Here is a 16,359-nt window from a genome sequence, read left to right on the forward strand (position 1 = left end):
ATACAGTATATATATATATATGTATTTACAGTATAAAGTTGTTTTTCAATATTGTAATAAGCGTTTATGATAAGTACTTTCTTTCCATCCTTTAATTCATATACACTCCAGCAGCCTCTACTACTGCCTGATTTATTTAAAATCCATTTAACTTTCTGATAACCAATAGAAGTGACGACGATTAACGACACCCATACTGGAAGTGGCAGCGTGTAACCAAAACCTGGAAGCGGCCAATAGAAGATGCTGGTGAAGGCGGGACCGAACCTGACAGAACGCGCCGAAAGCAAGAGAATCCGCCGAGAGAAGGTATGATTCACTGACGCGATTCCAGTCCAGCACAAGAAGACAAGGAGAGAAAGATTGAACGTTGACGAGGACGGGGAATTTGTCTCTCACCTGGAGGAGGCTTTCGGCTGGAGGGAAAGATGGGAGGAAAGCCGAGCAAGAAACTCGTTCCTAACAGGCCACTGCCCAGGCCCTTGGTGTCCGTGCCGCAGAAGGCGGCGGTCCCGAAACGGGAGGCCAAAATGGTGCCTCCTGACGGAGGCTGGGGCTGGATGGTGGTTCTGGGAGCGTGTTTAACTTTCGTAAGTCAATTTATAAACTTAGTTGTTATTATTATTATTAAAATGATGTGGTGGTTTGGGCTACCGATCAATGATAAATTGTTTAGGCTTTGAAGTGGACCCATATCCGGATGCAGAAATTGATTTGGAATTGTAATAATGTTTCGGATAGGTTTTTTGCTTGTAAGACGAGAAATGTAAATTCGATGACGTATTTCGTAACGTGTAGTTTTGAAATTAAAGATATAGGCAGTTCATAATAAAAAAAAATCCCATCGTGTTAAATAAAATCCCAAAATTCTTTTATGACCTCTGTTAAATAAGTCCTATTTTGATGAACTTAAATAACAAAACTTTTTAGATTTGGCTCTTTACGAACACTAACAACCCCACTGGCACTTCCGACCCTGTTGTCAATCTTCAAACCTTCGGGGCGGCATTCCGTCCCTATCAGCCCTCATACCCCAGGGAATTGATAAAATTCCAAACGAGCAGAGTCTTTAATGGTGGGGACAGCTTGAACTTCTCTTATCGGAGGTGATGTCAGGACTGCGACAAAAATTGCCACTCGAGTTTTCTCTTGAAGTATTTTTTTTTTCTGATTTCTCAGTTTGATAATTCATTATTATAACAGGTGGCTCTGTCTCGACGCCATCTGTTGGGAAAGCAACTTTTGATTTATGCCCTTATGACTACCACAATTTTTAAATTAAAACCTTATCAAGGTCGTGCTTGAGATTACGTCTGAAGGGAACGCTATGCTAACACATCGTCTCGAAACACAAGTAGAGTTCATGATCAAATATCAACATTTAAATTTTCCACATAATTCTTTTTCACAGGAAGAACATTATCCTTAATAGTTATATGACTGGACTGTAAAAATATTTTTCCGATGGTAAGTATGAAGATTGGAAGAACACTTTCGAATTGTCTTGAAAGGACGGTGGGTTTGAGAGTTTTCTTACCACTCCACTCTAGTTCCAAGATTTGGAATTACATGATTTGTAAAAGAAGAATATTCGTAAATATACAGCAGCCTTTTCTTGCTTTCTGTGTAGCCACCCTTTATTCAGGATTATTGTAGGAAGAATGTGCCCTTTTCTCATTCATAAGTAATTTTTCTCATGAGTTTTTACTATTTTTGAAAATGTTTACTTGTACATTTCAGTTCTGTATTTGATAGTGTTTTTTGAGTTTGACTCGAGTATTTTTGCTAATTATTTTATACCTCCAGCTTAACAGCTTTAGTACTTTTGCTAACTATTTAATACCTTCAGCTTAACGTCATTAGTACTTTTGATAAATATTGTATACTTTCAGCTTGACATCTTTTTCCAGTATTCCATCTTCATAAATGGTTATTTAGTCGTTCCATGTGTTAATCGTTAACATAAAGTTGCCATTCAAAATCGTTCACTAAATATTCCTAATAAGTAATGTTTCACCCATTTACAAAGATTGTTGACTGGAATACATACCTCAATTAATCTGAATTATGTTCACTAACTTAAGGTTACTAATCTACGTTGATTCCAAAATTTATCAAAATGATTCAGTACTTTCAATGCCCATCCTAAAAATACAACCCTTTCCCAGTAATTATTGGCAAGTGATGACTAAATAAAGTAATTCCTCTTATTTACAAAGATTGGTGACTAGAATACATACCTCAAGTGGTCTGAATTATGTTTACTAACTTACGTGTCCTAATCTACGTAGATTCCAAAATTTATCAAAATTATTCAGTACTTTTCAGTGTCCATGCTAGAAATACAACCCTTTCCCAGTAATTAATGGAAAGTGATGACTAAATACAGTAATTCCTCGTAAAGACCTGTGTGGATCTGCAGTAGATTAATATGAGATGACATAGGAAATTCAGTTCCTTGAGAAATTCCTTGAATCCAAACTGAAGACTAAATAATTCCTCTCAAACACCTGCGTCGATCTAGATCAGTATATGACACAAGAAATTGAGCTCCTTTAGAAGTTCCATTTAGATGTAGATCCCTTTTAAAAAGATGTTTTTGTGGAATTCAGTCCCTTATACATCTGGGTCCAACGCCTCTCGACAGTTCTTCTTTCCTGCCGTGACGGTGGCGTTCGGCGTGATGTTCCGAGACCGCCTCGTGGAAATGGGCGCCAACTCGACCTCCTTCACTCTGATCGGCAACGCCCTCAGCACTGTCTGGAGCTTCACTGGTAACTGAAAGCTGTTCCTTTTGTCTCGACCTTTTTTTTTTAAGCATTTCGTTTTTAGTTTTCTGTAAAAGATAACTATTGTGCCGGCTTTGTCTGTCCGTCCGCGCTTTTTCTGTCCGCCCTCAGATCTTAAAAACTAGCGAGGCTAGAGGGCTGCAATTTGGTATGTTGATCATCCACCCACCAATCATCAAGCATACCAAATTGCAGCCCTCTAGCCTCAGTAGTTTTAATTTTATTTAAGGTTAAAGTTAGCCATAATCGTGCGTCTGGCAACACTATAGGAAGGCCACCACCGGGCTGTGGTTCAAGTTTCATGGACCGCGGCTCATATAGCATTATTCCTAGACCACCGAAGGATAGATCTATTTTTGGTAGCCTTGATTATACGATGTACAGAAAACTCGATTATACACCGAAGAAACTTTGGCGCATTTTTTACTTGATTTTATAGCATATCTTTATTTATATATGGCTAGATCCTCACGCGAAGGAAGCTCCCTCGTTTTCAAGTTGTTCAGCAGACCTCCGAAGTGACCTGCCTTCCAACAGTATTATTATTATTATTATTATTATTATTATTATTATTATTATTATTATTATTATTATTATTATTTCAGTAGACGAAACCTATTCATATGGAACAAGCACACCAAAGGGGTCATTGACTTGATATTCAAGCTTCCAAAGAATATGTTGGTTTCAACCTCCCACCGCAGACCCCACACTGCACCGGTAACTGATCAAGATACAGAGGCAGTGATTTTTCATCGCCCTGAGGGAGACGCGAATCCACGACATCTGAGTGGCTTACCACGACACTAACCACTATACCAGCTGAGCAGTACCAGAAACTGTCATATTTCATTCAGTGAAAAACTATTTTAAAAAAAGAATAGGATTTAAAAGATAGGTGGTATCAAAAATAAGTTTCACAGCGCAATTGAAACGTGTATTATACCTAGATATAAGAAATAAACATAACATCATTCAAGAAATAAAGTTTATAAGTTGTAGAAAATTCCTCCTACCAGATACAAGGCAAAAGATTCCAACTGATGCTCGATCAATTTAGTACCTGATTATTACGAAAAGCGAGATCTGTTTTCCTTTGAGAATGAAACAAGTCATGCCCAAAAAAGCGAATGGCTCTTAATGCACCGAATAATCTCAGAGTATATCACCTGCTGTCAGTTTGAATGAAAGCAACTGCTAGATAAAGTTATCACCCCCTTGGCCATCGAGTGCCCCCTGGACAGTGAATGTGCCGCAGCTTTAGTCAACAGATGAACTTGTAATAAATTTAAAATTGAGCAGATCATAAATTTTGTAATAGCACGGCATATGGCACAATGAAATGGCCCCTGGAAACATTTCCGTGAACCTCTTGGGTGTCGGGTCGCGATCCTTGTGAAGAACTTGACACATTTTCTAGAACAAATGCCTAACACCTAAATATCAGTTAAAAATAAGTTATATAGCAACATCACGTCTGCTATTTTTCAGCTCTGTAGCACTACAGCACACATGGTAACGCTTTATTGGTTGTAAATTAATAATTTGGTTTGTATTAATATCTTGGTTTTCCTCAAAAACAGCCTTGCTGGCAGCACCGTTATCTGAGCTCTTCGGCCATCGGAAAATCACCATGACTGGCGGTCTTCTGGCCTTTTTAGCCATGATCCTCTCTGCTTTTAGCACGAACCTCTTCACGTTTGGCCTCGCCTATTCGGTTATTGGAGGTGAGAGAAGCAAATTTGTCAATAGTTTCACTCTTATTACTTTCGCTTTCAATTCTGTCAGTTTTCTTGTTAGCTGTTCTCCTTTTACTGTGCATAATTTATTTGTTAGGACACGTTATGTATTTATAATCTTATGCACATTCACGTTCCTCAGTATATCTGTCTGTTTGCCCGCAAGGTATAACCTTGTTTCCCCGTAGGGGGTCAGTGCAGTCTGCTGTGCGCTGTAAGCGTTACTTACGGTTCTTTGAACCCCTTTCGTTCCTTTTACTGTACCTCCTTTCATATTCTCTTTCTTCCAGCTTACTTTCCACCCTCTCCTAACAACTGATTCATAGTGCAACTGCTTTGAGGTTTTCCTCCTGTTACACCTTTCAAACCTTTTACTGTCAGTTTCCATTTCAGCGCTGAATGACCTCATAGGTCCCAGTGCTTGTCCTATGGCCTAAATTCTATATTCAACTTAACTCATAACCTTGTTGATGAATTTCAATTAAATTATGTGGATAGATGGGCCGTGAAAAAGTCTAATTCCGTTTTGAAATGGATCCTGGTCTTGAAGCTGTCCTATAGATGCTTTCATGCACTTATTTTAATCACTAAGCTTATCTCTATATAACTATCATTACCAGATCTTGCATTAGAAACTGAAGTGTTATTTTTATTCCCTTTAATGCTCGTCAGGAATTGCCGGATGTTTGTGCACGTTCAACGGATTCACGATTATTCCATTATATTTCTCCAAGAGGAAGGGGTTTGCTAATGGTTTAGTGTCGTCTTCTTCGGCGTTGGGTAAGTTACTTTTTATTTAAGCTTTCTTCAGTACGTTACCCACTATTCGTATAATGAACTAGACATTTTTGGCTGCCCTCTCTTTCAAGAACAGTTCTATTAGTTCAACATATGTTAACGAGGACTTGAAGTCTTGATATAAACTACTGAGCTATCACGTAGTTCTATTTTGAATGATTTGTTTTATGAGAGAAAATAAACCTTAAAGAAATCTACAGTACATATTATTTGCCCGTTTCTCCCATATATTGGTAAATAATCAAACAGCCATTCTCTTATTAAAATCCTCTACTCTTAGAGGCAACAAGAGACATGTCTCTGGCCCTCTGTTCTAATATGGATACACAGTCGTTATTTTTTTTTTTCTTTTCTGACACCAGGTAAAATTGCCATGGCCCCCTTGGTGCAACTTCTCTTAGACACCTACGGGTATAAGTGGGCATGTCTGGTGATTGCTGCTCTCTCCCTCCACTCCTGCGTGTCTGGAATGCTGTTTCAACCACCCCGATGGCATCAGGTAAGGAACCTTTATTAATCTAGCCTTTGTTCTCTCATGTTCTCCCATCTCCCTTTTACTCTACCTCCATTCACACTTTTAATTCCATCTTACTTTCCACCCTCTGCTATCGAGTGATTCATGGTGCAACTGCGAGGTTTTCCTCCTGTTACACCTTTCAGACCTTTTTACCGTTAATTTCCCTTTCGGGGCTGAATGACCTCATAGGTTCCAGCACTTGGCCATTGGCCTGAATTCTACTTTCCGTTCTATTCTCTTTGTTCTCTCACGACTTTGTTGGGATGAGGTTGCTAGCCCATGCCATTCTTTACAGTGGCTGTGGCCACTCACAGTCGCCTAACCACCAGATACCTGATTCATCGTTTAGGTCAGCTGAGGCATTAGGTAATTTTTAGGAAACAGACCCAGTAACATCCATCTCTCCTGTGTGAGATCGATTTCGGGCCTGTTGCTGGTTAAGCGAGGTCAGTAACTACTGAAATATATATATATATATATATATATATATATATGTGTGTGTGTGTGTGTGTGTGTGTATGTATAGATATACATATATATATATATATATATATATATATATATATATATATATATATATATAAGCAATATCCTCCTGTGCTTGTAGGTCCCCGAAGCAGAGGACTCTGACTGCGAAATCATAGACATGGAAGAAACAATATCTTCGACGTCCCGAGACGAGAGCCATTACGAGAGGCTGAGGTCCAGAAGTGTGAGAGGAGAAGAAGAAGAAGAGGAGAATGTCATTTTTGACAAGCCAACGGCATCGCCTCCTGCCCCGCCCGTACAGAGGCAGAAGAGCGAAGACGAGGTGGTCCTGTTCACCCGAGAGGCCGGTCAGGAAAACGTTCAGCCCAAGAGGATGGTGGAGAGGCAACTGACGGTTGAGTCTACGGTGTCCTGGACCGGATCGCTCGACATGATGCCTCCGGTGGGCAATAAGGTCTTTGACGATGACGAGGCGGAGGACAGGAGTTGCTGTGATGACTTCGTTGTGGTGAAGGCCAGTATCTATCTGTCTGTCTGTCTGTTAATCTATCTTTAGGTCTCTGTTAATACGGGGTTTTACATATGGAATCAGTGATACCAAGAATACTTGAAAGAAAATTATACAGAAAACTTTGCCCGAAATTGTTATGTTTGTTTATCCATTATTACATATTTGAAATAGGAAGGTTTAGTTAGTTAATTAGAGAGAGAGAGAGAGAGAGAGAGAGAGAGAGAGAGAGAGAGAGAGAGAGAGAGAGAGAGAGAGAGAGAGAGAGAGAGAGAGAGAGAGAGATGATTTACTTACGAAATCAGTGATACCAAGAATACTTGAAAGCAAATTATACAGAAAACTTTGCCCGAAAATAGTTATGTTTGTTTATCCATTATTACATATTTGAAATAAGAAGGTTTAGTTAGTTAATTAGAGAGAGAGAGAGAGAGAGAGAGAGAGAGAGAGAGAGAGAGAGAGAGAGAGAGAGAGAGAGAGATGATTTACTTACGAAATCAGTGATACCAAGAATACTTGAAAGCAAATTATACAGAAAACTTTGCCCGAAAATAGTTATGTTTGTTTATCCATTATTACATATTTGAAATAAAAAGGTTTAGTTAGTTAATTAGAGAGAGAGAGAGAGAGAGAGAGAGAGAGAGAGAGAGAGAGAGAGAGAGAGAGAGAGAGAATACGAAGGTTTAGTTAGTTAAGTAGAGAGAAAGAGAGTTGAGCATGTAGCTTTCAGCATTCTATACCCCTTCTTCTCTCAGTCGATGAAGACCTTTTTGCGTAAGAGTTGCTTCTTAAACGTTACCTTATCTTTCAGGTCTTCCGCATGTTGAACTACTCAATGCTCAAAGACCCGAAATTCCACCTGGTGGCTTGGCCGAACGCTCTCTGCATCATGGGATACCTCAACTCAATGTACGCCTTGCCAGGGTACATCACAAGTCTGCACTATACGGACATCATGGCTGCTTTTGCGATCTCGGTCTTCAGCGCAACGGAGGTACGGAAACCCGAAGAATAAAGAAGAACTTTTAAAGAAGTGAAGAGAGGATAAAAAGATAGAATGAAGTTTGGATTCTTATACTGTAGTATTGGACGGTGGTTTGAATGTCAGTTCATTTTTACCGCAACACATAGTGACAAAGAAGAAAGTATGCTAGTTTCACAGAGAGTTCAGTTTACTGATCTTTTACCCCCAATAACGTTAACAGACTGACAAAGCAACACTTCCTTGTTTTATGGAAAGCAAGATATCAGTTTTCTAAAAAGCAAAATTTCCTTTTTAAGTTTATTCAGTAATCCCATACTCTCATAAACATTGATCTACCCAGGACAACAGCATGCATAGCAAAGCGCGAGATATTGGAACTGTTTAGATAAAATGTAAAATTAGTATTTGTTTATGTAATTAAACATCTCATCCAATGGACAGGTCGTGTGCCGTCTGGGATTTGCAGCCCTGTCCGATTATGCTTGGTTCCCGGTCGAGAAGGCCTATGTCTTTGGCATCGCTCTTTCTGCAGTGTCCATGACAGGTACCAGTATTTGTCTGTAGGCTTTGCATTTTTGTAGCGTTTAATTCTGTGAAAAAAATCTCTCTCTCTCTCTCTCTCTCTCTCTCTCTCTCTCTCTCTCTCTCTCTCTCTCTCTCTCTCTCTCTTTCTCTTTTATTCCTTTTTATTTTGCAGTAAATTTTGTTTGAGTGTGTCAAATCTTTGTCAGGGAAATAACAAGTGCATTATCTTCGGAAAAGATAAAAAAAACTGATTGACTTCTGGAAAATAGATGAAATGTATTTACACACATGTATAGACACACACACACACACACACACATATATATATATGTGTGTGTGTGTGTGTGTGGTTGTGTACATTGTATACACTTGTGCTTGCATCTATAAAAAAAAAAACTAAAAGATCTTAATACTCCCGTCCAGCACTGACCCTTGTTCCAACGTACGAGTGGATTCTGTTCTGGGTAGCGATGAATGGGATAGCTCTCAGCCTCACAAGTGTCCTTTTGATCCACCTCATGATCCGATACTTGGGACAGGAGAACTACGCCCAAGTCATAGGTTTCTGTTCCATCCTGAACGGTCTCATGCTCATCACAGGAGGATTTATTGTCGGTAAGTAGCCAGATTTTTATGTGAACTAAGTAAATGTAGATGAAATTGAGGTTGTTGTTAAGAATCTGTACCAGCAAATAATGTATATTTTATGTTTATGTTTAAGCTGACCTTCATGGTATATACACACACTGATTTATTCTTAATTACTTGATCGCTACACTTGTATCCATACCACTGAACAGTAATACAGTGGACTGATTCCATAGTTTAAAGTTTACCACTTTTTCCTCTTGTACCCATAACACTGAACAGTAATGCAATGGACTGATTCCATAGTTTAAAGTTTACCACTTTTTCCTCTTGTACCCATAACACTGAACAGTAATACAGTGGACTGATTCCATAGTTTAAAATTTACCACTTTTTCCTCTTGTACCCATAACACTGAACAGTAATACAGTGGACTGATCCCCTAGTTTAAAATATACCACTTTTTCCTCTTGTACCCATAACACTGAACAGTAATACAGTGGACTGATTCCTTAGTTTAAAATATACCACTTTTTCCTCTTGTACCCATAACACTGAACAGTAATACAGTGGACTGATTCCTTAGTTTAAAATTTACCCCTTTTTCCTCTTGTACCCATAACACTGAACAGTAATACAGTGGACTGATTCCTTAGTTTAAAATTTACCACTTTTTCCTCTTGTACCCATAACACTGAACAGTAATACAGTGGACTGATTCCTTAGTTTAAAATTTACCACTTTTTCCTCTTGTACCCATAACACTGAACAGTAATACAGTGGACTGATTCCTTAGCTTAAAATTTACCCCTTTTTCCTCTTGTACCCATAACACTGAACAGTAATACAGTGGACTGATTCCTTAGTTTAAAATTTACCACTTTTTCCTCTTGTACCCATAACACTGAACAGTAATACAGTGGACTGATCCCCTAGTTTAAAATATACCACTTTTTCCTCTTGTACCCATAACACTGAACAGTAATACAGTGGACTGATTCCTTAGTTTAAAATTTACCCCTTTTTCCTCTTGTACCCATAACACTGAACAGTAATACAGTGGACTGATTCCTTAGTTTAAAATTTACCACTTTTTCCTCTTGTACCCATAACACTGAACAGTAATACAGTGGACTGATTCCTTAGTTTAAAATTTACCACTTTTTCCTCTTGTACCCATAACACTGAACAGTAATACAGTGGACTGATTCCTTAGCTTAAAATTTACCCCCTTTTTCCTCTTGTACCCATAACACTGAACAGTAATACAGTGGACTGATTCCTTAGTTTAAAATTTACCCCTTTTTCCTCTTGTACCCATAACACTGAACAGTAATACAGTGGACTGATCCCCTAGTTTAAAATTTACCCCTTTTTCCTCTTGTACCCATAACACTGAACAGTAATACAGTGGACTGATTCCTTAGTTTAAAATTTACCCCTTTTTCCTCTTGTACCCATAACACTGAACAGTAATACAGTGGACTGATTCCTTAGTTTAAAATTTACCACTTTTTCCTCTTGTACCCATAACACTGAACAGTAATACAGTGGACTGATTCCTTAGTTTAAAAATTTACCACTTTTTCCTCTTGTACCCATAACACTGAACAGTAATACAGTGGACTGATTCCTTAGCTTAAAATTTACCCCCTTTTTCCTCTTGTACCCATAACACTGAACAGTAATACAGTGGACTGATTCCTTAGTTTAAAATTTACCACTTTTTCCTCTTGTACCCATAACACTGAACAGTAATACAGTGGACTGATCCCCTAGTTTAAAATATACCACTTTTTCCTCTTGTACCCATAACACTGAACAGTAATACAGTGGACTGATTCCTTAGTTTAAAATTTACCCCTTTTTCCTCTTGTACCCATAACACTGAACAGTAATACAGTGGACTGATTCCTTAGTTTAAAATTTACCCCTTTTTCCTCTTGTACCCATAACACTGAACAGTAATACAGTGGACTGATTCCTTAGTTTAAAATTTACCACTTTTTCCTCTTGTACCCATAACACTGAACAGTAATACAGTGGACTGATTCCTTAGCTTAAAATTTACCCCTTTTTCCTCTTGTACCCATAACACTGAACAGTAATACAGTGGACTGATTCCTTAGTTTAAAATTTACCACTTTTTCCCTGTAGGTGCTGCGCACGATCACTTTGCTTCCTATGAGTGCGTCTTCTATATCCTGACGATCTTCATAGGATGTGGTGCCATCATATGGACTGCTTGGGGTGGTTACGAATTCATGAAATCTCGTGCCAGAAGCGTGTCCATCAGGTCAACCATTGAATGATACAGTTTTAAGACTCTGGACTTGCAGTGTTCTTTGATGAAGAGTGATCTCTTTCTTGGAGCATTCATCAGTGTATAACATTTGCTGCCACAAATATACAATCCCTGGCCATTGCAGAAACTTAATGGCAGAGTATAGTCTCCTCACGGATTTACTGTATTAGCAATAGATCTTGAGTTATCTTCTTACAATATTTGCGGCAAGCAGAGCAGGAGGCATAAAGATCCATGGTAAATGTCTTTATTACTCCATGAATTACACAAGTATTTATTGGCAAAAGTGTCTTGTATGTCTGTTATTTTTCTTATATTTTTGTCTCTTTTATTCTAGCCTCATGAGTATTTTAGTGATAGCATTAGTAAAATATTTATTGGTGAGCTGCAAAGAACTCTTGAAGTCATGGCATGTTGTAACAACATTTTAGCTAAGACTAACCAGTGCATTACCTCAGTGAACATTCCATGTGAAAAAATCTGAAAAGGTGATCCTTTATATACATTGTACTGACATTGTTTTTGTATTATGCATGTTCCTAAATATAGCATTTGGTTTTTAACTTTTTTATATTATTACTATGTGTGTGTTTTATGCTAAAAATAGCTGGCTTACAAGCTGAGAATTTTACTCACAATTCAGCCCAGGACTTATCAATATTTGATGTCAGTTGTTTTTCTGTCGTACGCGGTAACAGCGTTAAGCCCAAGCTTTGGACCTTGAAAAGATACTTAATAAGAGGCAATGTGCCATTTTCTCAAATTCTGAAGTGCATTGGAATCACAGAATGTAATGCCTTCAGTTGTTTAATTCCAAAGGAACAAGATTGGCTTTTATTCTTATCCTGCCATCATAAGACTGGCTTTTATTCTTATCCTGCCATCATAAGACTGCCCCCTCTCTGCTGGGTCCCTACCCATGTGACAATCCTTAGTAAGGAGAAGGCAGACAAGAATAGCTGGTGGTCCCCTCTTCCTGTCTAAAATGTAAAACAAAATACAGTACTGTACTGTAATCGTAGATAGTTCCCATTCATAGCCATCTCCGTTCCATCAGAAAAGTTTGTACAGGATTCGTTTCTTCAAGATTTCAAATTGGATATGATTAGTTCATCAATTTATTCAGCAGGAAGTGGTGCACCAGTGTGTGCATACAGAACTTAGATAATTTGCTGAATGGTGAACATTGTCCCAAACTGTTTTCATCAACCACTCGGCTCCCGCTTTTCACTGTCTTAAGCACTGATTAGCAGAAAGTGCCCCTGTGCTTGATTTTCCAACCTAAATTTCACAAGATCACATTATTTATAGACTGCATTTCATAAGGTCAAATATTACAGAATACAATACTTGGTCCAGTTGAATGATTTTTATAAAATAACACTGATTGCCTCATTTGATATTACAGTACAGGTACTCCTTTGAAGAAATTCAATGAGCTACTGATACATCAAGATTTCCGTTACATTTTATAGAAAGTTAACATAACCAAATGGTTATTTGTTGATGTAAGTATAAAGATAATTTATCTCCTTTACTAGTGTACCCATGTCAAAAATAACAATAATAAAGTGTGAGAGTGTCGAGATGACAACTGCTGACCCTAGGGATGTTACCATCTGGAAGCTGGTCCCCAAGGAAACTGTATAAAACATTATACAGTACTGTATAGGGGCCAGTGGTGAGAGAGGCTGGTCTTGCTCTGGATGATGGTAAGTATAAAATGGAGTATATTTACTGTAGACATGGGTTATAATAGTAATAATGATTTGTTACCTGTATATACATTTTTAGCTCTTGCTTATCATTTTACAATGCAACTTGACAACTTTAAAATCTTCAAATGTTCTGATGTCTGCTATGGATGTGGTTCAACATCACAGTTGGATTTTTTGTGCTTGTTTTATATTTTATAAGTGTCCTCATTTTTTCTTATTTCTGGAATTAACTAGTTTTTCTGTTTAAGCTCTGGGAGGAGTATGTTTGTGTCAGTTCACAGGTTTAAATTATTACACTGTACAGTATATTTGTCAGTTTTCTCAATATGCAAGTTGTAATTTTGTAAGGAGGTTCTTTATTTTTACTTTCTAGTTTATATGTTATAGTGCTATGTTTTGTCCTTCCTTATTAAATCAGTCCCATAATTTCCTTAATCTTTTAAATTTTACTCCCCATTTGGAGTTCTCTGATTTGTTCTCTCACTTTGGCTTGCTGTCCTGTTTTCCTGGTTTGTCTCATTTTATGGTAAAACCATGGCAAAATTTCTTTAATGTCAATTTTCTAAGAGTGAGCAGATATTTTTGTTCTATTTATATTTGTATAACAACAGGCAGTGTTTCAAATAACATGAAAGTTATTTGTACAACCCTATGTAAATTTCTGTAGGTCATATTCTCTTTTTTACAAAAACTGTCTTTCAATATGAAGTTTTCACCATGTGTACACTTATATTATCCTCATCATCACCTCCATCGCCATGTGATGCAAAGGGCCTCTGTGAAATTCTGCCACTCCTGTCTTTCCGGGCTTAATCTTCCACAAATCACCCTCGTCTCCAGCCTTGCTTCTCATAGTTCTCCTCTAAGTAGGTTTAGGTATCCTAACTCTTCTGATTCCCACAGGAACACATACTGTTCTCCAAGGGACTGTCTGAAGGACATGTCCAAACGACCTCCATCTCCCTTTCATCATTATATCATCTGCATATGGAACTTCCATAATTTCCCTTGTGGTATTACTGTATTTCTAAATTGGCCCTGCCATCTAATTCTTAATCTTCTTAAAGCTTTATTCTCAGACTACAAAACGGTTGTAACCTTTCAGTGTCATACAAACTCGTGTATACTGGTGATCTTACTTTTATATACTATTTCAGTCTATTTGTTTTTCAAATATTATTCAGTTTACCCATTGTTTGATTGTCTATTTTTTTTATTTTTTCACTAAATTCCAACTCAAGACAACCTGTGCTGGATATGTTTGTTCCTAAATATTTGAAAGATTAAACCTCATTAACTCTTTCTCCATCTAATGCTATCACCCCTTTGTGAATACTTGTCTGCATTAAGGTATTTCTGTTTTTAATAAATCTATTTTGAGTACCATCTCTCCAGATATATGATGCACCCTATTAAGCAAGCTTTGTAAATCTCGTTGTGTTTTACTGATTAAATCTGCATCATCCTAATATTTTAGGCTGTCAACTTTCAATCATTATTTCAGTCTAAACCTTCTCTTCCATTTCGACCACTTTTTCACTACGGAATCTATAAGAAGGGCAAACAGCATGCCTAAAGAAGTTGGAGAACCACTGGGAAACAGCTTCAAGTTCAGGTTAGTTTTGAGGGCAACAAATAAACCAGTGTTTATTAGGCGATAAGGTTTCTCAGAGATTTATGACAAAGTAGTCCACCCTGGTTAGTTTGGAAATCTTGTACCACCTACCCACGACTCAGGTTGCACGTTGTGCTCTAAGTTAATGTAGGATGCATGCTTATAGTATATCAATCAGTTTCCTATCATTCTTAGATATTTAGGGAAGGAATATAGTGAGTCTTGGTTAAATATTTACGAAGGAAATGAATGTAAAATTTGTTAAAATCATTAAAAATTACTATAGTTTACATTCGTCCTGCATTGTAGGTTTGAAAATTATTAACCAATGGTTTTATACATCCTCTGATGATCAAATTTATTTCTACAATTGGTAAATGAAAACTAATTTCAAATGAATCAACCCGGAGAAAGACTGACGGCTTTTTCTTTTAAAAGAGTGCGCCAATAATGTTACGTTTTCTATGATATTTTGCTGTACTGACAGAAAATGAGAATTTTCACAGGTAAATTTCTTTTCTTGTGGCATATTCTTGGGAAGTTACTTTTCTAAAAGAATTTCAACTTAATTTTGAACGTATAGCCTGTCTGAAGATCCTTTTCTAGCCGGTACGAAGGCAGGCACCCTGCAAGACCCCCACACTTATTTGTCATAAAAGTATATCATGTAATCATATTCGAGGACTGACCTCGAATGCTCAGTATTTTGTCAAATCCTTAATACATCATAACGCCCTGAAAACAACAGTGCCCTCTCATTTTAAAGCCTCAATATCTTTAGTTTTCATAATATCAGTGTGGAGCTTATTTCGGTCCTTATGTTAAAATTAATTTGCAGTAGGTATTGGGGTGCTACAAGGAAATGCTATTTAAACTTGCTGTTTGCCTTTTTTATAGATTTCTATAATCGGGGATAAAAGATGTTTTTATTGGCTTGACGACAGAAACTTAAAATATGCAAGTGACGTTGTTTTGATCAGCAAAAAAAAGAAAAAAAAGACATACAAAGCTTGCTTAAGAGAGGGTTCAAAATAAATCTAAGAAAAGCATTAATAACAAAGACTGTGTCTGCACAACGGGATGAAGTGAATCTAGGTGGAGACCGGATTAATGAGACCGAGTCCTTCAGATCTCTAAAAATGGTCACATCCAGTACAAGTTGTCTTGATCTGGAATTAGCGAATGAAGGTTAATCAAACCATGGTCAATGCTGAACAATATTTGGAAATTTAATAAAACTGAACCTTCATTGGAAAGTAAAATTATACATAAATCTAGTACGATCCATATTCCTATGTAGACTTGAATCTTGAATAAGACACTGAAACTATAGAAGATTTTGTATATTTAAGAAGCTAATTAGGAGTCAGATGGCTGGCTTGAGTTAGAAATGAAAGGCCTACCATAAAGAAAATTTCGGATGTCCTGTATGTAGTGTATATGAGATAATGAGGTAAGGGAGACGGAGATAACCTGGAAAGGTCCTAAGCACAGCCCTTGGATAGAACGTGACAGAGTTAGCTTAATTGGCTCTTGTGGGAACCAGAAAGTAGGAAAACCCATCCTTACTTGGATGAGAGTTGTTTTGGGGGTGGTGGGGGGAGGGGGGGGAGTGTGTGTGATGTCAGCAGGTGACGACCAAGGGAGACACCAAATCACTGGTGGACTAAGGAAACAGGTCAATTTCAACACGTCTTCTCCTTATTCTGATGTGTCGTAATACATACTTTATTACATCTTCTGGGATTCTGTCAATAAATAAAATAAAATTATGAATCAATAT

The 16,359-nt window shown here is 37.6% G+C and overlaps 1 protein-coding gene across 7 annotated transcripts in view; it reads left to right on the forward strand.

Annotated features, from left to right (window-relative positions):
• The window catches only part of LOC136845144 (monocarboxylate transporter 3-like), a 140,544-nt gene extending 128,738 nt beyond the window's left edge, over positions 1–11,806 (forward strand). For 6 of the 7 annotated variants that reach the window (XM_067115087.1, XM_067115083.1, XM_067115085.1 and 3 more), the window contains 10 exons: positions 170–590; positions 2,648–2,774; positions 4,373–4,516; positions 5,201–5,308; positions 5,689–5,825; positions 6,451–6,846; positions 7,652–7,834; positions 8,267–8,369; positions 8,774–8,965; positions 11,096–11,806. In XM_067115087.1, coding sequence (XP_066971188.1) covers positions 429–590; positions 2,648–2,774; positions 4,373–4,516; positions 5,201–5,308; positions 5,689–5,825; positions 6,451–6,846; positions 7,652–7,834; positions 8,267–8,369; positions 8,774–8,965; positions 11,096–11,250 — 1,707 coding nt within the window. In that variant the 5' untranslated portion in view covers positions 170–428 and the 3' untranslated portion in view covers positions 11,251–11,806. Of the gene's footprint in view, positions 1–114; positions 591–2,647; positions 2,775–4,372; positions 4,517–5,200; positions 5,309–5,688; positions 5,826–6,450; positions 6,847–7,651; positions 7,835–8,266; positions 8,370–8,773; positions 8,966–11,095 lie in introns of all 7 variants that reach the window. The other variant, XM_067115084.1, reaches the window with a different exon arrangement.
• The last annotated feature ends 4,553 nt before the right edge of the window (positions 11,807–16,359 follow it).

The sequence above is a fragment of the Macrobrachium rosenbergii genome, chromosome 13 (assembly GCF_040412425.1).
Source record: "Macrobrachium rosenbergii isolate ZJJX-2024 chromosome 13, ASM4041242v1, whole genome shotgun sequence".
Taxonomy (NCBI): domain Eukaryota; kingdom Metazoa; phylum Arthropoda; class Malacostraca; order Decapoda; family Palaemonidae; genus Macrobrachium; species Macrobrachium rosenbergii.